At 39.8% G+C, this 26,362-nt stretch overlaps 1 protein-coding gene and 1 long non-coding RNA gene across 26 annotated transcripts in view; both read left to right on the top strand.

The window, feature by feature from the left end:
• Positions 1-26,362, top strand: part of cmn (calymmin) — an 84,445-nt gene that overhangs the window by 13,213 nt on the left and 44,870 nt on the right. For 13 of the 25 annotated variants that reach the window (XM_014158588.2, XM_014158576.2, XM_014158583.2 and 10 more), the window contains 17 exons: positions 2,169-2,222; positions 4,360-4,410; positions 4,543-4,593; positions 5,045-5,086; positions 5,212-5,253; positions 7,986-8,030; positions 8,133-8,240; positions 8,480-8,536; positions 9,072-9,794; positions 19,137-19,457; positions 20,992-21,042; positions 21,135-21,200; positions 22,761-22,811; positions 23,055-23,123; positions 23,726-23,779; positions 23,882-23,947; positions 24,078-24,116. In XM_014158588.2, coding sequence (XP_014014063.1) covers positions 2,169-2,222; positions 4,360-4,410; positions 4,543-4,593; positions 5,045-5,086; positions 5,212-5,253; positions 7,986-8,030; positions 8,133-8,240; positions 8,480-8,536; positions 9,072-9,794; positions 19,137-19,457; positions 20,992-21,042; positions 21,135-21,200; positions 22,761-22,811; positions 23,055-23,123; positions 23,726-23,779; positions 23,882-23,947; positions 24,078-24,116 — 1,890 coding nt within the window. The remainder of the gene's footprint in view (positions 1-2,168; positions 2,223-4,359; positions 4,411-4,542; positions 4,594-5,044; positions 5,087-5,211; positions 5,254-7,985; positions 8,031-8,132; positions 8,241-8,479; positions 8,537-9,071; positions 9,795-19,136; positions 19,458-20,991; positions 21,043-21,134; positions 21,201-22,760; positions 22,812-23,054; positions 23,124-23,725; positions 23,780-23,881; positions 23,948-24,077; positions 24,117-26,362) is intronic. The other 12 variants (XM_014158574.2, XM_014158578.2, XM_014158577.2 and 9 more) reach the window with 12 other exon arrangements.
• On the top strand, positions 19,464-20,937 carry LOC106579070 (uncharacterized). Its single transcript, XR_001322573.1, has 2 exons — positions 19,464-20,520; positions 20,810-20,937. It is a non-coding gene; the product is annotated as an uncharacterized lncRNA (long non-coding RNA).

Here is a 26,362-nt window from a genome sequence, read left to right on the forward strand (position 1 = left end):
AAAGCTGCAAAGGGTGTCTACTTTGAGGAATCTGAAATATATAAAATATATTTTGATTTGTTTAACACTTTTTTGGTTATTACATTTTCATAGTTTTGATGTCTTCACTATTATTCTACAATGTAGAAAATAGTAAAAAAAATAAGAAAAACCCTTGAATGAGTAGGTGTGTCCAAACTTTTGACTGTTACTATATATATATATATATATATATATATATATATATATATATATATATATTGTGCATTTGGAAAGTATTCAGACCGCTTTACTTTTTCCACATTTTGTTACGTTACAGCCTTATTCAAAAATGGTTTAAATAGTTTTTTCCCCTCATCAATCTACACACAATACCCCATATAGACAAAGCATAAACATGTTTTTAGACTTTTTTTGTAAAATGTGTGTTAAAAACATGACACATTTACGTAAGTATTCAGACCCTTTACTCAGTACTTTGTTGAAGCACCTTTGGCGGCGATTACTGCCTCGACTCTTCTTGGGTATGATGGTACAAGCATGGCACACCTGTATTTGGGAAGTTTCTCCCATTCGTCTCTGCAGATCCTCTCAAGCTCTGTCAGGTAGGATCGGGAGCGTCCCTGCACAGCTATTTTCAGGTCTCTCCAGAGATGTTTGATCGGGTTGGGCTCTGGCTTGGCCACTCAAGGACATTCGCAGAAGCCACTCCTGCGTTGTCTTGGCTGTGTGCTTAGGGTCGTTTTCCTGTTCGAAGGTGAACCTTCACCCCAGTCTGAGGTGCTGAGCACTCTGGAGCAGGTTTTCATCAATGATCTCTGTACTTTGCTACGTTCATCTTTCCCTCGATCCTGACTAGCCTCCACCATGCTGCCACCACCATGCTTCACCATAGGGATGGGGCCACGTGAAAAGTCACTGAGCTCTTCAGTAAGGCCATTCTACTGCCAATGTTTGTCTATGGAGATTGCATGGCTGTGCTCGATTTTATACATCTGTTATCAACGGGTGTGGCTGAAGTAGCCGAATCCAGTAATTTAAATGGGTGTCCACATACTTTTATATAAATGGGATGTATAGACATTATGGACAGAATGTGGATAGAATATGTACTATATATGAAGAATACATGGATAGAATAGTAAATGTGCAGCAATATTTTAATAGGATGGCCTTGACTAAAATACAGTATATACATACAGTTCCAGTCAAGTTTGGACACACCTGCTCATTCCAGGGTTTTTCTTTATTTTTACTATTTTCTACATTTTAGAATAATAGTGGAGACATCAAAACTATGCATCATACAGAGATAATTTCAGTATTTTGAAAGTTACATCCCGCAATTCAATTGTGACATGAGGCAGAGAGAGAACTTTTTAAAGCTTAAATTACAGTGCATTTATGTAAAAAAAAAAAAAATAATTATATATATATATATATATATATATTTTTTTAATATATTTTATATATATATATATATTGGTGAATACAAGAAGCGTTGAGTTAAAAAGGTTATAATTGGTGAAGTGCTATGGATGCCAATATCCCTGTGAGCCTCCCAGACCCATGTTGCCCCAGGTTAAGAACATAAATTGTAGATTAATAATATTACATTGTATTACACCCTCTAAACGTATTCCAAGAACCCCTGTGCCAAAATGTGTTTAATCTGTTCTTAGTAATATTCATTAAAAAATTACATGTAAAAAATATACACTGAGTGTACAAAACATTATGGACACCTGCTCTTTCCATGACATAGACTGACCAGGTGAAAGCTATGATCCCTTATTGATGTCACTTGTTAAATCCACTTCAATCAGTGTAGATGAAGGGGAGGAGACAGGTTTAAAGATTTTTAAGCCTTGAGACATGGATTATATGTGTATGCCATTCAGAGGGTGAATGGGCAAGACCAAAGATTTAAGTGCTTTTGAACGGGGTATGGTAGTAGGTGCCAGGCGTCAAGAACTGCAACGTTGCTGGGTTTTCATGCTCAACAGTTTCCCGTGTGTATAAAAAATGGTCCACCACCCAAAGGACATCCAGCCAACTTGACACAACTGTGGGAAGCATTGGAGTCAACATGGGCCAGCATCTCTGTGGGCTGTTCTGAGGGCACTTTGAGAACCCCTGGCCTAAGTGGTACAACCATGTGCGTTGGTTTGAATCTGTCTGATCTCTAGGTTATGGTGCTCCTGCAGCTGTGCCAAATGGAAATGTTGGTAAAAAAAACAAAGGTAAATCTCCCTTTTTTTCTTTATAAGCTAATTTTGTGTTTTACCAAGTATTTTAGGATTATCTTATGCTTGGAGGTTCAGTAAGGGAAACATGGTGCTGCTGTGTACAATGGAAATGGTGCTAAGCCAATGGTAAACTGCCTTGGCTCTGTTTCTGTTCATTCTAGATAATTCATGTTGAATTAGCAGTATATTATAATTAGGTGTGCTTGCTGAAAGCAAGAACAACAGCTGAAATCTGACATTTATTAGTCGTCTTCCGCTGCCACCTGTAGAACCAAAACCATCAAAGCTACTAATACCAAAACAACTACAAAATGTACAAGCTGATTGTCTTCAGGTTGCTAGAAATAAACTTCTTGATACTTATGATACTTTTCACACTACAACCATATTTGCATAAATCCCAATGCATTTTAATGGCCATAGACTTGAATGGTAAAAAAGAAAATACAAAAATGGGGACATCTCCGATTGAACTGTTTAAGCTATCAACATCAAACCAATGTTGAAATGTGCAGACTGACTAAACATAGATTGCTTATATACAGCTTTTTGTTACTATTTATAATTTGAACTATAACAATTTTACATTTGCATAAAAGGTCTAAAGGCTTTACTGGGAAGTATTTGGATTCGCCACTGCTCAACCGTTTATTCTACAAACACCACACTAACATTGAAATGTGTAGACTAACTCAACTAACATTGGTTTTAAAAAGCTTTTTGAATATATTTATACTTTTTGCACTAACATTCTACATTTACATAAAAGCTCCATAGGCTATGATTGGTACATTTTGCTTTTCCTCACTGCTCTTGAACCGTTAAAGTAACAAAACACCAAACGTTGACGTGTACAGATTGACTGAACTTAGATTGCTTGTAAAATATATTGTTGATACTATTTGTACTTTTAACCCCAACCATTTTATATTTTCAATAAATGCTCCGTAGACTTCAATGGTCAAATTGGATCCGACACCTTTCTTGAACCATTTATGCTACAAACACCAAACCAAAGCTGACGTGCTGACTGACTCAACTGCTTGTCAAAAGATTGTTGATACTATTTGTACTTTTTGTACTAGAACTATTTTAAATTTGTACCATTTTAAATTTGCATCCATAGTCTACAGAAAAGCACATTTTGAATTTGCCACTGCTCTTGATCCTTTTGAGCTACAAACACCGAACCAACGTTGAAATATGCAGACTGACCCAACTTAGATTGCTTTAACACATCTTTTTGCTTCCATTCATAATTGTATAATCTATAAAGCTTGTTGTATTCCCACTTCAATGGCAGAATGCAGGCTTCAACATTCTAAACTGAGATCACTGCTACAGAACTTTCAAAATGTTGAAAAACACATTTCAAGACTTATGATGCTATAGGGTGCATTTGTAAATTCACTCTGGCTATCTATTCCGATTTCAGAGCGCTCTCACCTGAGTGTGCCAGAGTGCAGAATGACTGATTAATTTACGAATGCCCGCTGAATATGGCCGGTGTCAGTAAATGGTGGCAAAAAATTGTCATTAAATTGTTGCCAGCAGCACAGTTAGTCACCAACGCGCTGGATAACATGAAAACAGCCCAACTAGCTCTGCTAGGGCAAGTAAAATGGTCAGAGTGAAGTGTTCTCTCATTTGTGTCTGGAAGTAGCTTGCAAGCTAGCCAACGTTAGCCAGTTAGCTTGGGTGCTTGACTGCCGTTGTGAGGTCACAACGCTTGAATCAATCCTACTCCTCAGCCAGAGTGTCCAGTGTGCGCTCTAAACGCTCTGCGAGCGGAACGCTCTGAATTTACAAACGGACAATCTGACAACGCTCTGAATTTATGAACGCCCAGAGCGCACTCTGAGCACACTCTGGCACTCCAGAGTGAATTTACGAACACACCCATAGTACTCCCTCTAGCCTACTATACTAACTCACTATAGAGACTCCACACTACAGCTCACCACACAATTAACCCATAGGCCTATAACAGCCCTATTACTACCATTGCTACTACTAACATTACGACTGCAGTCACTACCACTACTACTATTTCACAACGATGCAAGCACACACATTTTCTTTAGGAAATGTCATTTTCTAGTTGTTTTTGTGACAACTGTGTTATTTATAGGCTATGGTGCTGGAGCTGATGTGCCAAATGGACATGGTGCCAAACCCAATGGTAAGTCCAAATAAAACAATTCTGTGTTTGTCAGTTTATTGTTAGTGTTTTAGCATATATCAGTATTATGTTTTCAGAGGTTACGTGACACAACTACCATTTGGTTTGAGTTAACATTTGTGTGGTTTCTAGGTTATAGTGCTGGAGCTGGTGTACCCAATGGACAAGGAGCTAAACCCAATGGTAATGTAAACCCCTACACTGGTGCTACAATCACAGCTATTAAAGATGCCATTGCCAAGTGAAATTTCTGTTGAGACTGTTCACCATGAGAACTGGTTTTTATAACTGCATGTAGTCCAGGGATTCTTGAAAGACGGGACAATCCCAATAAATAAAAAAATCTCAATATTAACAACATTGTAAATATACTCCATCAGACACCATAAAAGGCATTTACAAAAAAAGTGTTTAAAGACCTTGATTCTAATATTAGATTATTCCAATATTTAATACAAATATCCAAACCCAATAGTAAGTCCCCCCTAGAATTCTGTTTGCGGAGTTTCCTAAATCTTATGATTGTTGTTGTTGAACCATGTCATTCAAGGACCCAATTTTGTTTGAAATCGGTCACAATCATCTTTAAGTAAAAAAAGTTTTGAATTTATTCTTCCTGTGGGGATAACTTCAGGTTATGGTGGTGTACCCAATGGATATGGTCCCAGACCCAGTGGTAAGACTGCAATGTTACTCAGTTGTATTAATTCCTTTTTTGTTCTATAGTTATGGTCATTTGATATCAAACCAGTTGTAATGACCGTCTAAGAACATAAGCATTTGTCTGTTTCTGATTCCAAGGGTATGGATATCCCAATGGTGGGGCAAAGGCACCCAAACCAGGTAAATATCAACAACACGTCCCAACCCGTGTACGACCCGACTGATTTCAGATAGAAATGCGAGTTATAGACATGTCATTCTCATTTAATGCAAGTCTGATAAGTGGTAGATCCTTTTTATGAGTGATACTTCTATGCTTCCCTTTCTGTAAGTTCTGTTTTTTTTTTTTACTTTCTGTTTTGTACATCTGCTTCATACTGCTGAAAATATGATATTTTTGGTTATTGAAAAGATATTTCAGAGTTTTAGATGGAACAATCTTGAGCCACCCATAAGAAAATATATGCACACATTACTATAAGTCGCTTTGGATAATAGTGTCTGCTAAATGGCATATATTATAAAATTGTAGTATATATTATTATATACACTTCCGTTCAAAAGTTTGGGGTTACATTAGAAATGTCCTTGTTTTTGAAAGACAAGAAAAAAAATGTGTCCATTAAAATAACATCAAATTGATCAGAAATAGTGTAGACATTGTTAATGTTGTAAATGACTATTGTAGCTGGAAACGGCTGATTTTAAGAAAACTATTTTCTTTATGGAATATCTACATATGCGAACAGAGCCCCATTATCAGCAACCATCACTCCTGTGTTCCAATGCCACATTGTGTTAGCTAATCCAAGTTTGTCATTTTAAAAGGCTAATTGATCATTAGAAAACCCTTTTGTGATTATGTTAGCACAGCTGAAAACTGTTGTTCTGATTTAAAGAAGCAATAAAACTGGCCTTCTTTAGACTAGTTGAGTATCTGGAGCATCAGCATTTGTGGGTTCGATTACAGGCTCAAAATGACCAGAAACTCGTCAGTCTGTTCTTGTTCTGAGAAATGAACGCTATTCCATGCGAGAAATTGCCAAAAACTGAAGATCTTGTACAACGCTGTGTACTACTCCCTTCACAGAACAGCGCAAACTGGCTCTAACCAGAATAGAAAGAGTGGGAGGCCCCGGTGCACAACTGAGCAAGAGGAAAAGTACATTAGAGAGTCTAGTTTGAAAAACAGACGGCTCACAAGTCCTCAACTGGCAGCTTCATTAAATAGTACCCGCAAAACACCAGTCTCAACATCAACAGTGAAGAGGCGACTCCGGGATGCTGGCCTTGAGCCATATCTCAGACTGGCTAATAAAAAGAAAAGATTAAGATGGGCAAAATAACACAGACATTGGACAGAGGAACTCTGCCTAGAAGGCCAGCATCCCGGAGTCGCCTCTAAACTGTTGACATATTAATGCTATATTTGATCTCAGCTGGTGTACCCAATAGATATGGAGCTAAACCTAATGGTAAATTCCTGCTAAAGTGTTTGAAAGTCCTGAAAAGTGTATCCAATATTTATTTTTTCTACACATAATACCCTTTAAATGTTTTTTTTTTTTTTAAAGGAAATACAGAAATATCTAATTTACCTAAGTATTCACACCCCTGAATCAATACTTTGTAGAAGCACCTTTAGCAGCAATTACAGCTGTGAGTCTTTCTGGTTAAGTCTCAGAGCTTTCCACACCCAGATTGTGCAACAATTATTTAAAATAATATTCCAGCTCTGTGAAATTGGTTGTTTATCATTGCTAGACAACCATTTTCAGGTCTCGACATATAGATTTTCAAGTAGATTTATGTCAAAACTGTAACTTGGCCATTCGTGAACATTCACGGTCTTCTTGGTAAGCAACTCCAGTGTCGATTTGGCCTTGTGTTTTAGGTTATTGTCCTGCTGAAAGGTGAATTCCTCTCCCGGTGTCTGGTGGAAAACAGACTGAACCAGGTTTTCCTCTAGGATTTTGCCTGTACTTAGCTCCATTCTGCTTCTTTTTTTATCCTGAAACTGCCCAGTCCTTAACGATTACAAGCATAGCCATAACGTGATGCAGCCACCACTATGCTTGAAAATATGGAGAGTGGTACTCCATAATGTGTTGTAATTGGATTTGCCCCAAATGTAACACTTTGTATTCAGGACAAAAAGTGAATTGCTTTGCCACATTTTTTGCAGTATTTTTTTAGTGCTTTGTTGCAAACAGGATGCATGTTTTAGAATATTTGTATCTGTACAGTCTTCCTTCTCTTCACTCTGTCAATTAGGTTAATATTGTGGAGTAACTACAATGTTGTTGATCCATCCTCAGTTTTCTCCTATCACAGCCATTAAACTCTGCAACTGTTTTAAAGTCACCATTGACCTCATGGTGAAATCCATGTCTGCTTTAATAAAACAAAAAATTATCCATCTACCAATAGTTACCCTTTGTGAGGTATTGGAAAACATACCTCGTGTTTATGGTTGAATCTGTGTTTGAAATTCACTGCTCGCCTGAGGAACCTTACAATTATCTGTATGTGTGGGGTACAGAGATGAGGTAGTCATTTAAAAAAAATCATGTTAAACACTATTGCACACAGTCCATGTAAGTTGTTGGGTTGCACACTTTTCAGCTTTTAATTTTAATTAATTTTTAAAGAATTCAAAAAACCAAATTCCGCTTTAACTTTATGGGGTATTGTGTATAGGCCAGTGACAAAAATCTAAATGTAATCTATTTAAAATTCAGGTTGTAACACAAAATCTGTAAAAAGTAAATGGGTGTGAATACTTTCTGAAGGCACTATCTGATCTGTTGAATAGGAAGTGTCTACATTAAAACTATTATGGTGAATTTGCACTAGGTCGATTAGGAATTTTCAGTAGGTCTAAATCGTAATTGTTTTGTTGTTATTTCCAGGTTATGGTGCTGGAGCTGGTGTGTCCAATGGACAAGGAGCTAATGGTAAGTCTACCCTGGAAGTTTGTTTAGATTCCATCCCAGGTAATACATGTATCTTCTTCATTGTGCTGTAGCAAATTGATATGTTACTGGTAAATGTTGTAGGTTATGGAAATGGATCACCTCAACCTCAAAATACTAAAGGTGTCGGAGCACGTGCACCCATTGGAGGAACTAAAGCGTCAAATGGAGGAGCTAAAGCACCAAATGGTGGTAAGCATTCACTATTAAAAACTGAGATTGTGTAAATGTTAAGAACTGCGCACTGTATGTTTGAACATTTGTATTATTTAAAATAAAACATTTGCTCACTCTATCCGATGTTTGTCATTTTCCAATGTTTTGTCAATTGCCACTTTGATCTTGTTGGTTATTATGTTGGTCATAAGCAATGTATATTGTAATGCGCACTGGATTTGTGAGTCAGTATTTTTAACTCTTGTGGTTCCTAGGGTATGGTGTTCCTGCTGGTGTACCCAATGGACATTTGGCTGAAGTAGTCAATACTGGTAAATGCTCCATGTTGTCTGATTGTGGCCTCAGCTTTTCCGTCTTAACCAGTTTGAGTCCATTTTGTTCTGTATGGTTGAGTTTATCTTGTATGTGGTTTGTCTCAGCATGTCTTACAATATGTGTCTTCTAATCTAATGTGGGTGAAACTAGTAGTATGGTGTTTAAAGCATGTTTTCATGTTCTTCTTGCATGTTGTAATTTGTGTCAATCGGTCTGTACTGAACAGTTTGTCTATATATGTGGTTTGTCTCAGAGTAAATGTACTAAGGTATTATGGTGCATGTGTTTAATTTTATAAGCAATAATTGAGCAGTATTGCGTTTCAGATTTCAAGCATGTCTTCCTGTTCTACTTATGCATGTGCTGTATGTCTATCGTGGTTTGTGTTAATCGGTAAGACGTCCCCTGTTTGTTTTATCTCCTAAATTATCGTGTCAAGATAATGTCATACTGCATGTTTCACTGTTGCACTTTTTCACTGATTTAGTTATCTTTTTAGTTGGTACAAAGTTACTGTGTTTTGGTTCCCAGGTTATGGCATGCCAAATGGATACAGCATGTCAAATGGTCAGGGTACTAAAGGTGTTGGTGCACCGAATGGAAAGGGCCCCAAAGGTGAAGCTCTTACTCCTGAAGCACTAAGCCTTGCACCAGCACCCGAGCCAGGACTTGTAGTACCTGAGCCAACAAAGGGTGTAGCTCTAATCGTTCCACAAGGGAAGACATACCCTAAGCCAGCACCAGTTCCACAAGGGAAGCTTTTCCCTAAGCCAGTACCTATAGTACCACAGACAAAGAGTCCAAAGACAGTACCAGAGCCAGCAATGGTTCCACAAGGGAAGACATACTCTAAGCCCGCACTAGAGCCAGCAATGGTTCCACAAGAGAAGACATATGCTAAGCCAGCACCAAAGCTAGCACCTGTCATTCCACAAGGAAAGCCGTGCCCTAACAAAGCACGGGAGGCAGCACCAGTTCCACATGGGAAGACATACCAAAAGCCAGCCCCAAAGCCAGCAGCTGTAGTACCACAGGCAAAGAGTCCGAAGACGGCACCAGTTCCACAAGGGAAGCCGTACCCAGAGCCAGCACCTGTCGTTTCACAATGGAAGCCGTACCTTATGCCAGCACCTGTGGTTCCACAAGGAAAGATGTACCCTAAACTAGCACCAGTGCCAGCATCACAGGCAAAAAGTCCAAAGCCAGTGGCATCAGCCGTGCCTCAAGGAAAGCATCCCAAAGTACCAAACATGGGTAAAACTCTACTATTCTCTGTATGTCCATGAGGTGGTGTGCCATGTTAATGGCATGCTTCATATGTAGTTAGAATTTCTATCACACTGGCCAAGGGGTGTAAAAGCTTCAGATTTTCTTAAAGCATGTGAGTAGCTAGCTATGGCAATAACCTGTATTGAAATGGAATATCCTCACACAAACAGGATAATGGTTTGGGATGTTCAATCAATGGAAGAATATTTTTAAACCAACCTTTACTTGCCGATTCTTCCTTCTCGACTTGGAAGGAACCGTTGTCTTCTGAATTCCCATGGCTAGTTGCAGGTGTATTTAGGAATTTAGGAAATGCTCTGTTAAAACCTGTTGGGGATAAGGGGCAGTATTTGCACGGCCGGATAAAAAACGTACCCGATTTAAACTGTTTACTACTCTTGCCCAGAAACGAGAATATGCATATAATTAGTAGATTTGGATAGAAAACACTCTAAAGTTTCTAAAACTGTTTGAATGGTGTCTGTGAGTATAACAGAACTCATATGGCAGTCAAAACCCTGAGACAAATCCTAACAGGAAGTGGAAATCTGATGTGTGGAATCACTTCAAACCTTTGCCATTGAAACACACAGTGAGTTAGGATTCATTTTTCACTTCCCAAGGCTTCCACTAGATGTCAACAGTCTTTACAAAGTGGTTTGAGTGTTCTCCTGTAAAAACTGACCGAACGAGAAGGCTGTAAACTAGGTCACAGGCGGATGGCCACGTCTACAATGACGCGCATGCGTGTGGGGACCCTTTCTTTCCGAAACGTTTTATAAGACAATGCAATCGTCCGCCTTGAATATTATTGAAGTTCTGATTGAAAAAGGCCCTAAAGACTTATGCTATACAACATTTGACATGTTTGAACGAACGTAAATATTATTTTTTTTGCTCTTTTGTGGCGACAAGTCCCGCGGGCTTCGGTACATTTTGAGTAGCCTACAGAACGCGCTAACAAGGAGCTATTGGGACATAAATTATTAACTTTTTCGAACAAAACTACATTTGTTGTGGACCTGGGATTCCTGGAAGTGCCTTCTGATGAAGATAATCAAAGGTAAGTGAATATTTACAATAGTATATTTGATTTTAGATGGTTCCAAGATGGCGCTAACCTGTATCGCCTAGCCTATTTTTCTGAGCATAGCACCTCGTTTATTGCAAAGTGTGATTTCCCAGTAAAGTTATTTTGAAATCTGGCAATGCAGTTGCATTCACGAGATGTTAAACCTCTTACATCTAGCCGTTCCGCTAGCGGAACACCTGCTCCAATATCCAATGATAGGCGTGGCGCGAATTACAAATTCCTCAAAAATACAAAAACTTCAATTTTTCAAACATATGACTATTTCACAGCATTTTAAAGACAAGACTCTCCTTTATCTAACCACACTGTCCGATTTCAAAAAGGCTTTACAGCGAAAGCAAAACATTAGATTATGTCAGCAGAGTATTTCTGGCTGGGTAATCAGACACCCATTTTTCAAGCTAGCATATAATGTCACAAAAACCCAGAAGACAGCTAAATGCAGCACTAACCTTTGATGATCTTCATCAGATGACACACCTAGGACATTATGTTATACAATACATGCATGTTTTGTTCAATCAAGTTCATATTTATATCAAAAAACAGCTTTTTACATTAGCATGTGACGTTCAGAACTAGCATACCCCCCCGCAAACTTCCGGGGAATTTACTAACAATTTACTAAATTACTCACGATAAACGTTCACAAAAAGCATAACAATTATTTTAAGAATTATAGATATAGAACTCCTCTATGCACTCAATATGTCCGATTTTAAAATAGCTTTTTGGTGAAAGCACATTTTGCAATATTCTAAGTACATAGCCCAGCCATCACGGGCTAGCTATTTAGACACCCGGCAAGTTTAGCCTTCACCAAAATCAGATTTACTATAACAAAAATGTTATTACCTTTGTTGTCTTCGTCAGAATGCACTCCCAGGACTGCTACTTCAATAACAAATGTTGGTTTGGTCCCAAATAATCCATCGTTATATCCGAATAGCGGCGTTTTGTTCGTGCGTTCCAGAAACTATCCGAAATGGTAAATCAGGGTCGTGCGCATGGCGCAATTCGTGACAAAACATTTCTAAATATTCCATTACCGTACTTCGAAGCATGTCAACCGCTGTTTAAAATCAATTTTTATGCAATTTATCTCGTAAAAAAGCGATAATATTCCGACCGGGAATCTCCTTTTCGGCAAACAGAGGAAAAATCACAAAGACGGGGCGGCCAGGGCACGCGCCTAAGCCCACAGTCCCTTGATCGGCCACTTGAGAAAGGCGATAATGTGTTTCAGCCTGGGGCTGGGATGACGACATTCAGGTTTTTCCCGGGCTCTGAGCGCCCATGGAAGACGTAGGAAGTGTCACGTTAGAGCAGAGATCCTTTGTAAAAGATAGAGATGGCAAAGAAGTTCAAGAAATGGTCAGACAGGCCACTTCCTGTAAAGGAATCTCTGGTTTTGACCTGCCATTTGAGTTCTGTTATACTCACAGACACCATTCAAACAGTTTTAGAAACTTTGGAGTGTTTTCTATCCAAAGCCAATAATTATATGCATATTCTAGTTACTGGGCAGGAGTAGTAACCAGATTAAATCGGGTACATTTTTTATCCAGCCGTGAAAATACTGCCCCCTAGCCATAACAGGTTAATCTATAATTCTTTGAATGACAATATTATAATTTACCAATGTTTTCGAATAGTAATTTTGTAAATTGTAGCGCTGATCCACCGGCAGCATTTGAGGGAAAATATTTTCTGAATTTCACTGCCACTGTAAAATGCTGTTTTTGGATATAAATATGAACTTGATAGAACAAAAAATGCATGTATTGTCTAACATAATGTCCTAGGAGTGTCATCTGATGAAGATTGTCAAAGGTTAGTGCATCATTTTAGCTGGTTTTCTGCTTTTGGTGATGCCTGTCTTTGCATTGACAAAACATTACACACAGCTATTTTCAGTGTACTGTCCTAACATAATCTAACTTCATGCTTTCGCCTTAAAGCCTTTTTGAAATCGGACAACGTGGTTAGATTAAGGAGATGTTTATCTTTCAAAGGGTGTAAGATAGTTGATTGTTTGAGAAATTTAAATTATTCGATTTATTCTGTTTAGAATTTCGCGCGTTGTATCTTGTCAAGCAATCCCGTTAACGGGATCCGAACGGGAAGGGGTATCCCCAACAGGTTAAATAAAATAAATGTTTGTGCTATGAAGTAATCCAACAATGGATTATTGTATACTCATACAATTGCTCATTGTGTACTCATACAAAATATAGGGGTCAAAATTGACACCCCTGTTTTCAATAACTTTCAATACCACACCTTGCGAGGATAACGACACTGAGACTTTTTCTAAAATGTTTTATGGTTTGGAGAACATATTGGGAAGGATCTTAGATCATTCCTCCATACAGAATCCTTCCAGATCCTTGATATCCTTCGTCTGCGCTTATGAACTACCCTCTTCAATTCAAACCACAGCTTTTCAATGGGTTTCAAGTCCGGAGACTGAGATGGCCATTGCAAAATTTAGATTTTGTGGCCTATTAACCACTTCTTTGTTGATTTTGATGTGTGCTTGGGGTTGTTGTCTTGCTGGAAGATCCACTTGCAGCCATGTTTCAGTCTCCTGGCAGAGGCAACCAGGTTTTTGGCTAAAATATCCTGGTACTGGGTAAAGTTCATGATGCCATTGACCTTAACAAGGGCCCCAGGATCAGTGGTAGCAAAATAGCCCCATAACATCAAAGATCCACCACCATATTTTACAGTAGGTACAGTAGGGGTTCTACCTTTAATAGTTTTGAGCTGATGCCGTTACTGTTTGTGGTAGATGGTGACAGATTGTGGTAAATTTCGTCATTCTGGCAACAATGGCTGACACTTAAATAACATGCCATAGAATTTTGCGGCACCCCGCAAGCTGTGCTGCAGTATGCCGCAACTTTTAAAGGATGAACCACTATGTGGTTATTTTCTGCTCATGCATTCTAATTTAGACGCCAAACCCACCACTGGTGTGCATGGCCAAAGAGCTCTATTTTCATGTCATCTGACCAAAGCCCCTGTTCCAATCCAAGCATGGTGGTGGATCTTTGATGTTGTGGGGCTATTTTGCTTCCAAGTGGCTCTTCCAGCAAGACAACCCCAAGCACACGTCAAAATCCACAAATAAATGGTTAATTGGCCATAAAATCAACATTTTGCAATGGCCATCTCGGTCTCCGGACTTAAAACCCATTGAAAGCCTGTGGTTTGAAATGAAGAGGGCAGTCCATAAGCGCAGATGAAATATATCAAGGATATGGAAGGATTCTGTATGGAGGAATGGCCTAAGATGGCCTAAGATCCCCCCCCCTAATGTGTTTTCCAAGTCATAAAACATTTTAGAAAAAGGCTCCATGCCGTTATCCTCGCAGGTGAGCTATTGAGAACAGGGGTGTCAATCATTTTTACTTCTACCTTTTCTCTGAGCAATTGTATTAGTATACAATTTAGCTCAGTATTTTAATTTGTTATTTTATACAGTCATTTTTGCTAATCTTTATCAAGAGTTTCAATCATTTCGGACCCCACTGTATAATGTATGCCACCATCTTTTCGAAAGCACAAATGTGCCTTCCAAGTTGAGAATTAAGGAAGTATCGCCAAGTTAAGGTTGGTTGAAAAATGATCTCCCTTGGATTGAACACCCCAAACCATAACGGCTGTTCATGTGAGGATAATCCATCACGTTACTGGTTATTTCCATAGCTAGTGAGTAGCTTCACCACTCAAATCTGGTATACTGTAAGTAGCATCATATATGGGTGAAAAAGCTGACACATTGTAGATTCCCAAATATAATTTTCTATCAGCAAAGGTCTAGCCAGTGATCATTTTCTGTACTAGGGACTGGATATCTATGATCCTTCTCTTTTTAGAAAGCACTGACTGGTCAGCAATATCCTGTGGACAGGTACCCCGACCACAGTCAAGCACTCTAGTCTGAAGTTTTTTACACCCCTTTTCCCATGATCGGAATATAGTCTACTACTATGGTACTCATGTTTTAATGCATTCTAACATGTGCTATGTTATACTACATGTATGGTCAATCTGCATCACTTGTTTCTAATTTGCTAGTCTAGAAATTGGCACTCAATGTCAGTCTATTGAGTTATTTAAGTATCGTTCAATGGATTACTCTATTCATCTTTCTTATTCTAGGATCTGCTGTTTTTCCTATGAAATGTCATTTCAAATGTTTTCCCCCCCATGGCTTCAGAAAGTATTCATTACAGTGGCTTCAGAAAGTATTCATACCCCTTGACTTATTCCACATGTTGTTGTGTTACAGCCTGAATTAACTACACCATAATGAAAACATGGTTTTAGAAATGTTTGCACATTTATTGAAAATAAAATAGAATTATCTCATTTACATAAGTATTCACGCCCCTGAGTCAATACATGTTAGAAACAGCTTTGGCAGCGATTAGAGCTGTGAGTTTTTATGGGTATGTCTTTAAGAGCTTTGCACAATATTTGTACAACATTTGCACCTTATTTTATTTTTTTTATTCTTCAAGCTCTGTCAAGTTGGTTGTTGATGATTGCTAGACAGCCATTTAAGTCTTGCTATAGATTTTCAAGCAGATGTAAATCAGACTGTAATTCGGCCACTCAGGAACATTCACTGTCTTCTTGATAAGCAATTCCAGTGTAGATTTGGCCTTGTGTTTTAGATTATTGTCCTGCTGAAAGGTGAATTCATCTCCCAGCGTCTGGTGGAAAGCAGACAACCTGGTTTTCCTCTAGGATTTTGCCTGTGCTTAGCTTCATTCAGCTTATTTTTTATCCTGAACCTGCTCAGTCCTTAACGATTACAAGCATACCCATAAAAATGTAGCCACCACTATGCTTGAAATTATGAAGAGTGGTCCTCAGTAATGTTTTGTATTGGATTTTCCCCAAACATAATACTTTTTATTCAGGACAAAAAGTTTATTGCTTTGCCACATTTTTTTCCAGTATTACTTTAGTGCCTTGTTGCAAACAGGATGCATGTTTTGGAATGGATTTTTCTTTCTGTATAGGCATTGTTTTTTTCCCTCTGTCAACTAGGTTAGTATTGTGGAGTTACTACAACGTTGTTGTTCCATCCTCAGTTTTCTCTTATCAAAGCCATTCAGCTCTGTAACTGTTTTAAAGTCACCATTGGCCTCATGGTGAAATCCCAGAGCGGTTTCCTTCCTCTCCGGCAACTGAGTGACTGGGTGCATTGATACACCATCCAAAGTGTAATTAATAACTTCACCATGCCCAAAGCGATATTCAATGTCGTATTTTTTACCATCTAACAATAGGTGCCGCCCTTTGCGAGGCATTGGAAAACCTCACTGCTCTTTGTAGTTTAATCTGTTTAAAATTCACTGCTCCACTGAGGGACCTTGTAGAAAATCAATCAATAAAATGTATTGATAAAGCCCTTCTTACATCAGCTGATGTCACAAAGTGCTGTACAGAAACTCAGCCTAAAACCCCCTAGAAAGGCCAAAACCTAGAGAGGAACCAGGCTATGAGGGGTGGCCAGTCCTCTTCTGGCTGTGCCGGGTGGAGATTATAACAGAACATGGCCAAGATGTTCAAATGTTCATAGATGACCAGCAGGGTCAGATGATGATGATGATAATAATAATAATCACAGTGGTTGTCGAGGGTGCAACAGGTCAGCACCTCGGGAGTAAATGTCAGTTGGCTTTTCATAGCCGATCATTCAGAGTATCTCTACCGCACCTGCTGTCTCTAGAGAGTTGAAAACAGCAGGTATAGGACAAGGTAGCACGTTCGGTGAACAGGTCAGGGTTCCATAGCCGCAGGCAGAACAGTTAAAACTGGAGCAGCCGCACGACCAGGTGGACTGGGTACAGCAAGGAGTCACCAGGACAGGTAGTCCTGAGGCATGGTCCTAGGGCTTAGGTCCTGAGAGAAAGAGAGAGAGAATTAGAGAGAGCGTACTTAAATTCACACAGGACACCGGGTAAGACAGGAGAAATATTCCAGATATAACAGACTGACCCTAGCCCCCGACACAAACTATTGCAGCATAAATACTGGAGGCTGAGACAGGAGAGGTCGGGAGACACTGTGGCCCCGTCCAACGATACCCCTGGACAGGGCCAAACAGGCAGGATATAACCCCACCCACTTTGCCAAAGCACAGCCCCCACACCACCAGAGGGATATCTTCAACGACCAACTTACCATCCTGAGACAAGGCCGAGTGTAGCCCACGAAGATCTCCCCCACGGCACAAACCCAAGGGGGGGCGCCAACCCGGACAGGAAGATCACGTCAGTGACTCAACCCACTCATGTGACGCACCCCTCCTAGGGAATTGCATGGAAGAGCACCAGTAAGCCAGTGACTCATCCCCTGTAATAGGGTTTGAGGCAGAGAATCCCAGTGGAGAGAGGGGAACCGGCCAGGCAGAGACAGCAAGGGCAGTTCGTTGCTCCAGTGCCTTTCCGTTCACCTTCACACTCCTGGGCCAGACTACATTCAATCATAAGACCTACTGAAGAGATGAGTCTTCAATAAAGACTTAAAGGTCGAGACCGAGTCTGCGTCTCTCACATGGATAGGCAAACCATTCCATAAAAATGGAGCTCTGTAGGAGAAAGCCCTGCCTCCAGCTGTTTGCTTAGAAATTCTAGGGACAGTAAGGAGGCCTGCGTCTTGTGACCGCAGTGTACGTGTAGGTATGTACGGCAGGACCAAATCGGAAAGATAGGTAGGAGCAAGCCTATGTAATGCTTTGTAGGTTGGCAGTAAAACCTTAAACAGCCCTAGACTTAACAGGAAGCCAGTGTAGAGAGGCTAGCACTGGAGTAATGTGATCAAATGTTTTGGTTCCAGTCAAGATTTTAGCAGCCGTGTTTAGCACTAACTGTGACGATCGTCGTAAGGAGTAGACCAAAGTGCAGCGTGTTGAGTGCTCATGATAAATATTTATTATTATACTCAGAACACTATACAAAACAATAAACAAAGAAAAAACGAACATCACGTTCTGTAGGCTTTACAGAGCTGTGCAAAAACAAGATCCAACAACTCAAGGAGGGAAAAAGGGCTGCCTAAGTATGGTTCCCAATCAGAGACAACGATGGACAGCTGCCTCTGATTGGAAACCACACTCAGCCAAAACAAAGAAATAGAAAAACTAGATTGCCCACCCCACATCACACCGTGACCTAACCAAACTAGAGGAAAATAAACGTCTCTAAGGTCAGGGCATGACACTAACGGAAGTTTATTTAGTGCTTTATCCGGGTAGCTGGAAAGTAGAGCATTGCAATAGTCTAATCTAGAAGTGACAAAAGCAAGGATACATTTTTCTGTATCATTTTTGGACAAAGTTTCTGATTTTTGCAATGTTACATAGATGGAAAAAGCTAATAATAATAATACTTGTATGTGTGGGGTCCAGAGATGAGGTAGTCATTCAAAAATGATGTTAAACAGTATTATAGCGCACAGTGTGAATCCATGCAACTTATTATGTGACTTACTAAGCACATTTTTACTCCTGAATTAATGTAGGCTTGCCATAACAAAGGGGTTGAATACTTACTGACTCAAGACATTTCAGTTTCTCATTTTTTATAATTTAATATTTAGAAAAATGTAATCCCACTTTGATATTATTGGGTATTGTGTGTAGGCCATTGACAAACAAATATCAATTTAATATATTTTAAATTCAGGCTGTAACAAAACAAAATGTATGTCTAAATCTGTTGACATGTTTTATTACCGTGTTTAACATTGTCTGTTTTAGTTGGTGGTGTTTGCTTTAGTTTAGACAATGAAAGCTTTGACAGTGCCTGTATTTACACATTTTGGGCTGAATCCTAACTTGAGATCCATGCAACCAAGTCAGACTTTCGCATATATCATGCATTGAAATGATGTCAATGACAAATTTGTACAAAGTTTCAAGATAGGGGTGCGGATTTCATGTTGGGTTTCCACCCTGTGTGTTTTCAGTGTTTACAATGTGCAATTCTTTTGCACACCATGGTTGTTGTTCACTAGGGGACTGTCATAGTTTTTTGTGTCCACCAAAATGTTGATGTTCTAAAAAGAAGAGCCTTATGTGGGAACTTCACTGGGAATGTTTAATTTTAGGCAAATAACTAAAACCAGATGACCGTTGACATTATATCTGTTAACAATTTCAAACTAAAATGACCAGTGGCTGTAAGTGGTGATGACCTTGTGGCCCTTAGGTTATGTCACTGGAAGTGAGGTCCCTGAGAAAAAAAATGGTGGGTCGGGCACACCTCCTGGGAAAGGTGATTGGGGCGTAGACCCTGAACCTCAGGTGCCTAAAAGTACTGGACCCATGGTTACAAAGGTTGTGCCTGCATTGGTACCTGAAACGATGGCAGCTAAAAACACTGGTCCCATTGTCCCTGGAGAAACCCTGACTAAAGGTGCACCAGGGGTGGCACCGGAAGAAGTGAGCAATAAAAGTGAGCCTGCAGTTGTACCTGAAAAATCAGCAGTGGAACATGAGAAGCTGGAATCTAAAGTTGGGAGTCCACTTGGTAAACTAAAACTTGATATTGTTTGTGTCTTTGGATGTGTAAGTGCTGTCATATAAACACAGTGTATGTTTGTCACATAATCACTGGTCCTTGCATATGTCTACACCTGTCCCGCACCTGTGTAATGTGTAGTGCATGTGTATGTACATGTCAAGTCTTCTGTTTGTCTTGTCAACAAGTTCATAGTTCATCACATGTTGCTGGCATCCATATGGTATCATTTATGCCCCTGTCAGGTCTGTTTGAGTGTGTCACATTATTTATTTTGAATTGTTTTAGTGTGTTGGTTGTATGTTTTTGTTGCATGCTTTCTTGTGGTGTTGGCTTATCGCCAAATACTTTAAGAAAATGTAGGTTTATTAATGTCATGATATGTTTTTTCTTATTGCACTTCTCATGTGTTGGTCTGTTGGAACTTCCACTGGTGCACTGCTGCATCCAATGTTACTGGACATGAATAATCTAAATGATACCATATAGATTGCAGGTTCAAGTATTTGTTTGATGTTGAGTGTGAAGCCTGTGGTCTGTCTGTCTATGTAGTCATTGGTTGTTACAAGACATCTCTTTGTGTTTCCCTAGTTTGAGATCAGTTTCAATCAACGTTTTAAGTATGATTACTGGCGGTTATTTGTCTTGATAAATCTGTGGTGTAGCCTAATATTTCTCTGCGAGTAAGTTGAGGGATGTATGTTGAGGTCGGCCTTGCCAGTCTTGTTTTATTGATACCGTTGTGACCCCTAGTAGATGGTGAAGGAGCTGGGAATCCCAATGGCAATGGGCAGGGAGCTAAACCAGCCAAACCTGGTAAACGTCAGTTACTAGTAATATCAAGTAAAATATACAGTACCATTACACCCATAGATAAATACAAGTATAACTAATGTAGAAATAGTTTGCTACCCCAGCACCGCAATTTTATTGTGCTATTAGTATAATTAAAGTTAGGTTTTGTCATTTTATTCATTTGTTAACTTGAATACATGGCATTCTATTTATATTGCATTTTTCTGACATGGATATTCTAGACTTTGGACCATCAGGAGTGCCAAATGGACAATGGGTGAGAATACCAAGTAATGGTAAACCAAGAGTAGTATGTGTTATTCACAGGCGATCTGAATGGCATTTATTAAACAATGTGCCATGATCACCTCAACCTAAATGGTTTAAAGTACATGCTGTTTTCTGTTTTTGTCTATTTGTGCAGTTAATGTTTTTGCATGGATATTGTTGTTTGATCTGGCATGGTAACAACTGTTGGAATGTCTTTGTTATTTTACGGTGAATGTTGAGTCTCACTCTGAGTGCATGACCTTTGACTCATGCTGCTTGTGACCCCTCTTCCCTAGATTGTTCACGTTGAGAACCTACGATGTGTCCCACTTGGTTGACCTGTGCTGGTGGAGGAATTGTTCATTTATAGTGCTAAACCTAACTTGAACACAATAATAATAATAAACGACATGTATAGGAGTTACCCATTTGTAGAACAGTTAACTCGTACCTGATTTCACTTCACATGTTATTTAAGGTTATGGTCCAGGAGCTGGTGTTCCCATTGGCTTGGGTGCTAAACCCAATGGTAAATTTGCCCTAGAGCCTAATGTCATACATTATTGTGCATGCCATGAATGAGGTCTTCCACACACTCAGCTTTCTGTGTATGATGATTAGGTTACGGAGGAGGAACTGGTGTAAACGGAGGTGGTGCCCCCAATGGCTATGGCGCGAAACCCAATGGTAAATTGTTACTGGTTAATCGAAGCAGTCATAGTAGCTATTTATTATAGATTATTTAAAGATGAACGTTACCACGTAGGCCCACAACATAACAGTCACTCTTATACAGTGCTTTCGGAAAGTATTCAAACCCCTTCCCTTTTTCCAAATGTTGTTACATTACAGCCTTATTCTAAAATTGATTAAATAGTTTTCCTCGTCAATCTACACACAATACCCCACAATGACAAGGTGAAAACAGGTTTTTAGAAATGTCTGCAAAAACAGCAATGCCTTATCTACAGAAGTATTCAGACCCTTTGCGATGACACTCGAAATTGAACTCAGGTGCATCCTGTTTCCATTGATCGTCCTTGATTTTTCTACAACTTGATTGGTGTTCACCTGTGGTAAATTTAATTGCTTGGACATGATTTGGAAAGGCACACACCTGTCTATATAAGGTCCCACAGTTGACAGTGCATGTCAGAGCAAAAACCAAGTCAAAGGAGGTCGAAGGAATTGTCTGTAGAGCCTGAGACAGGATTGTGTTGAGGCACAGATCTGGAGAGGGGTAATAAAAAATGTCTGCAGCTTTGAAGGTCCCCAAGAACACAGTGTCCTCCATCATTCTTAAATGGAAGAAGTTTGGAACCACCAAGACTATCCTAGAGCTGGCTGTCCGGCCAAACTGAGCAATCGGGGGGAAAAGGGCCTTGGTCAGGGAGGTGACCAAGAACCTGATGGTCAGTCTGAGAGAGATCCAGAGTTCCTCTGTGGAAATAGGAGAATCTTCCAGAATGACAACCATCTCTGCAGCACTCCACCAATCAGGCCTTTATGGTAGAGTGGCCAGGGGGAAGCCCATCCTCCGTAAAAGGCACATGACAGCCGGCTTGGAGTTGCCAAAAGGCACCTAAAGGACTCTCAGACCATGAGAAACAAGATGCTCTGGTCTGACGAAACCAAGATTGAACTCTTTGGCCTGAATGCCAAGCATCACGTCTGGAGGAAACAGAGCCCGGACAACGCTCCCTATCCAACCTGACAGAGCTTGAGAGGATCTGCAGAGAAGAATGGGAGAAACTCCCCAAATACAGGTTTGCCAAGCTTGAAGCGTCATACCCAAGAAGACTCAAGGCTGTAATCGCTGCCAAAGGTGCTTCAACAAAGTACTGAGTGAAGGGTCTGAATACTTATGTAAATGTGATATTTCATATAATAATTTTTGTACATTTGCAAAAATTTCTAAAAACCCGTTTTTGCTTTGTCATTATTGGGTATTGTGTGTAGATTGATGAGGGGGGAAAATGTAATCCATTTTAGAATAAGGCTGTAACGTAACACAATGTGGAAAAGGTCAAGGGGTCTGAATACTTTCCGAGTGCACTGTATGTGGTGCCGGCAATATAATACCCAATGCTGAATTCATTATAGAAGAACTTTGGCAGAGATAATCGTGTGCAGGAGTTGTCTTTTATAAGTGTTTTTAGTGGGGGGGGTTTGTACAAGTTTTTACATGATTGTGCATGCTATCAATGAGATCTTCTACACACTTGGATTTCTGTTAATGGTGAATAGGTTACGGTGTCGGAGCCAGTGCACCAAACGGACGTGGAGCAAACCCCAATGGTAAATCTACTCTGTCTTGTGTGCTTTTAAGCCTAAACAAAACGTTTGTCATTTCATGGTGGTATCAGGTTTTCCAGTGCAATTAGGATGAAGGTTCATATTTTTTTTGAGCTGTTGTCTTTGTCGATTTTAATGGTTTGTGGGAGTTTACTTTTTATATTAAGTTTAGTTTTCATCATACATTCTTGTGCATGCCATTAATGAGGTCTTCCACACTCTAAGATGTTCGTTAATGGCCATTAGGTTACGGTGCAGGAGCTGGTGTACCAAATAGAGGTGGTGTCCCCAATGGCCATGTTGCTAAACCAAATGGTAAATTGCTAATGTTTTGAAGAAGTCATATGTGGTTCTTGGAATAAAACCCCCAGTGTTGAATTAATTATCAAAATAATTTATTGTTGATGTTTCAGTCTTTGGTTACATACCTAAATGTTGACATGTGCAAAGGTAATAAAGTGTGCAGGAGTTGTCTTTTATATTTTAAATTACAGTTTTCATCATACGTTCTTGTCTGTCTTTTACTATTTTATGATGGCACCAGGTTTCATATTTTTGATGGGGTGTTGGTGTTGTCAGTTTGCATGTTTTAAACATTGTGTGTGTAATGTATTTGTTTCTAACCCATTTATTGACTGTGTGCAATGCACTCAGTGGCTCTGTTTTGGAAATGCCTTTACGGATTGTCTTTTTAGAGGCTTCATTTCAAGTAAATCTGTGTGCCCTGACCGAATAAATGCATTTTACTAGGGTCATTGGCCACAATTTATCTCCATATGCGTCTCCGATTTTGCTCAATTTAATGTAAGTGTTTGTCCATGGTTCAAGCACCATTTTCTATTGCACTCAGTAACTAAGTTCTGCTTTTTCAGATATTAGGTAAAAGATATTCAGACTTTGTGATATATTTGTTATAGGATATGGAGCTGGAGTATATCCAAATGGAGGGGGAGCTAATGCACCCAAACCAGGTAAACGCCTTGTTTTAAATAAGTTATGAGCCTTGCAACCTTTCTAACACCTGGCAGTGTTTTTTCTAAAGTGTGTAGTAAATGTTGTCTTGTGATCCATAGGTAATGGTGCTGTTGCAGGGAGCTATAATCCTGTTGCTGCCGGCTATGGATATGGACCTGGAGCAGGTAATATCAATACTCACTGTAGAATGATTGTGAGTGTGAAACATTTCCATTTTTGTACTGAAGAAAACATGTTCAATATAGGCTACTAAATGTCCTAATATAAATTCCTCAATGGATTTTCTTTGTGCAGGTGAAAATCCTTTCGCAGGGAAACCCAAACAACATAGTGGTGAGTACCCAGCTAGCACACAACATTCTAAGAGAGCATGCCCAAGCGAAAAACAATTAATTGTATTATAATACAAGTATACTTAAATATACAAAACATTAAAATAATATACTTCAAATATGAGATGTACTTCTAGCATATCTTACGTATACTATAAATATAATATAATTACACTTCAACACACAAAAGTTTACTTTAAATTCACTGTTCTTTTCTGTTTTTTCATATACTATGAATATACTATTATCAACCTTCAATACACTTATTAAAAGTGTACTTCAAATTCATTGTTTTTCAGTCTTAAAGTATACTATATGTTCCCTATCATTAAACTTAAACAAACTCATTAAAACTGTACTAAAATTTCAAACGCTTTAATTGTAATTTAGTATATTAATTCTAAATACACTTGGAGTTGAAGCATAGATTTATTTCAAAAGGAAACTCTGCTTGTGAGTGATCAAGTACACAGTACCTTGCAAAAGTATTCATACACCTTGTATTTCTTCACACTTTATTGTGTTACAAAGTGGGATTAAAATTGATTTGTCATTTGTTGTCAACAATGAACTCAAAATACTCATGTCAAAGTGGAAGAAAAAAAGTTTGATTAATAAAAATTTGATAACTAAAGTATAGTTGTTGCATAAGCATTCAGACCCTTTGTTTAGGCAAGCCTAAATTATGCTGAACAAAAATATACTGCTCAAAAAAATAAAGGGAACACTTAAACAACACATCCTAGATCTGAATGAAAGAAATAATCTTACTAAATACTTTTTTCTTCACATAGTTGAATGTGCTGACAACAAAATCACACAAAAATAATCAATGGAAATCCAATTTATCAACCCATGGAGGTCTGGATTTGGAGTCACACTCAAAATTAAAGTGGAAAACCACACTACAGGCTGATCTAACTTTGATGTAATGTCCTTAAAACAAGTCAAAATGAGGCTCAGTAGTGTGTGTGGCCTCCACGTGCCTGTATGACCTCCCTACAACGCCTGGGCATGCTCCTGATGAGGTGGCGGTGGTCTCCTGAGGGATCTCCTCCCAGACCTGGACTAAAGCATCCGCCAACTCCTGGACAGTCTGTGGTGCAACGTGGCGTTGGTGGATGGAGCGAGACATGATGTCCCAGATGTGCTCAATTGGATTCAGGTCTGGGGAACGGGCGGGCCAGTCCATAGCATCAATGCCTTCCTCTTGCAGGAACTGCTGACACACTCCAGCCACATGAGGTCTAGCATTGTCTTGCATTAGGAGGAACCCAGGGCCAACCGCACCAGCATATGGTCTCACAAGGGGTCTGAAGATCTCATCTCGGTACCTAATGGCAGTCAGGCTACCTCTGGCGAGCACATGGAGGGCTGTGCGGCCCCCCAAAGAAATACCACCCCACACCATGACTGACCCACCGCCAAACCGGTCATGCTGGAGGATGTTGCAGGCAGCAGAACGTTCTCCACGGCATCTCCAGACTCTGTCACGTCTGTCACGTGCTCAGTGTGAACCTGCTTTCATCTGTGAAGAGCACAGGGCGCCAGTGGCGAATTTGCCAATCTTGGTGTTCTCTGGCAAATGCCAAACGTCCTGCACGGTGTTGGGCTGTAAGCACAACCCCCACCTGTGGACGTCGGGCCCTCATACCACCCTCATGGAGTCTGTTTCTGACCGTTTGAGCAGACACATGCACATTTGTGGCCTGCTGGAGGTCATTTTGTAGGGCTCTGGCAGTGCTTCTCCTGCTCCTCTTTGCACAAAGGTGGAGGTAGCGGTCCTGCTGCTGGGTTGTTGCCCTCCTACGGCCTCCTCCACGTCTCCTGATGTACTGGCCTGTCTCCTGGTAGCGCCTCCATGCTCTGGACACTACGCTGACAGACACAGCAAACCTTCTTGCCACAGCTCGCATTGATGTGCCATCCTGGATGAGCTGCACTACCTGAGCCACTTGTGTGGGTTGTAGACTCCGTCTCATGCTACCACTAAAGTGAAAGCACCGCCAGCATTCAAAAGTGACCAAAACATCAGCCAGGAAGCATAGGAACTGACAAGTGGTCTGTGGTCCCCACCTGCAGAACCACTCCTTTATTGGGGGATGTCTTGCTAATTGCCTATAATTTCCACCTGTTGTCTATTCCATTTGCACAACAGCATGTGACATTTATTGTCAATCAGTGTTGCTTCCTAAGTGGACAGTTTGATTTCACAGAAGTGTGATTGACTTGGAGTTACATTGTGTT

This window comes from Salmo salar, chromosome ssa19, assembly GCF_905237065.1.
Source record: "Salmo salar chromosome ssa19, Ssal_v3.1, whole genome shotgun sequence".
NCBI classification, from domain to species: domain Eukaryota; kingdom Metazoa; phylum Chordata; class Actinopteri; order Salmoniformes; family Salmonidae; genus Salmo; species Salmo salar.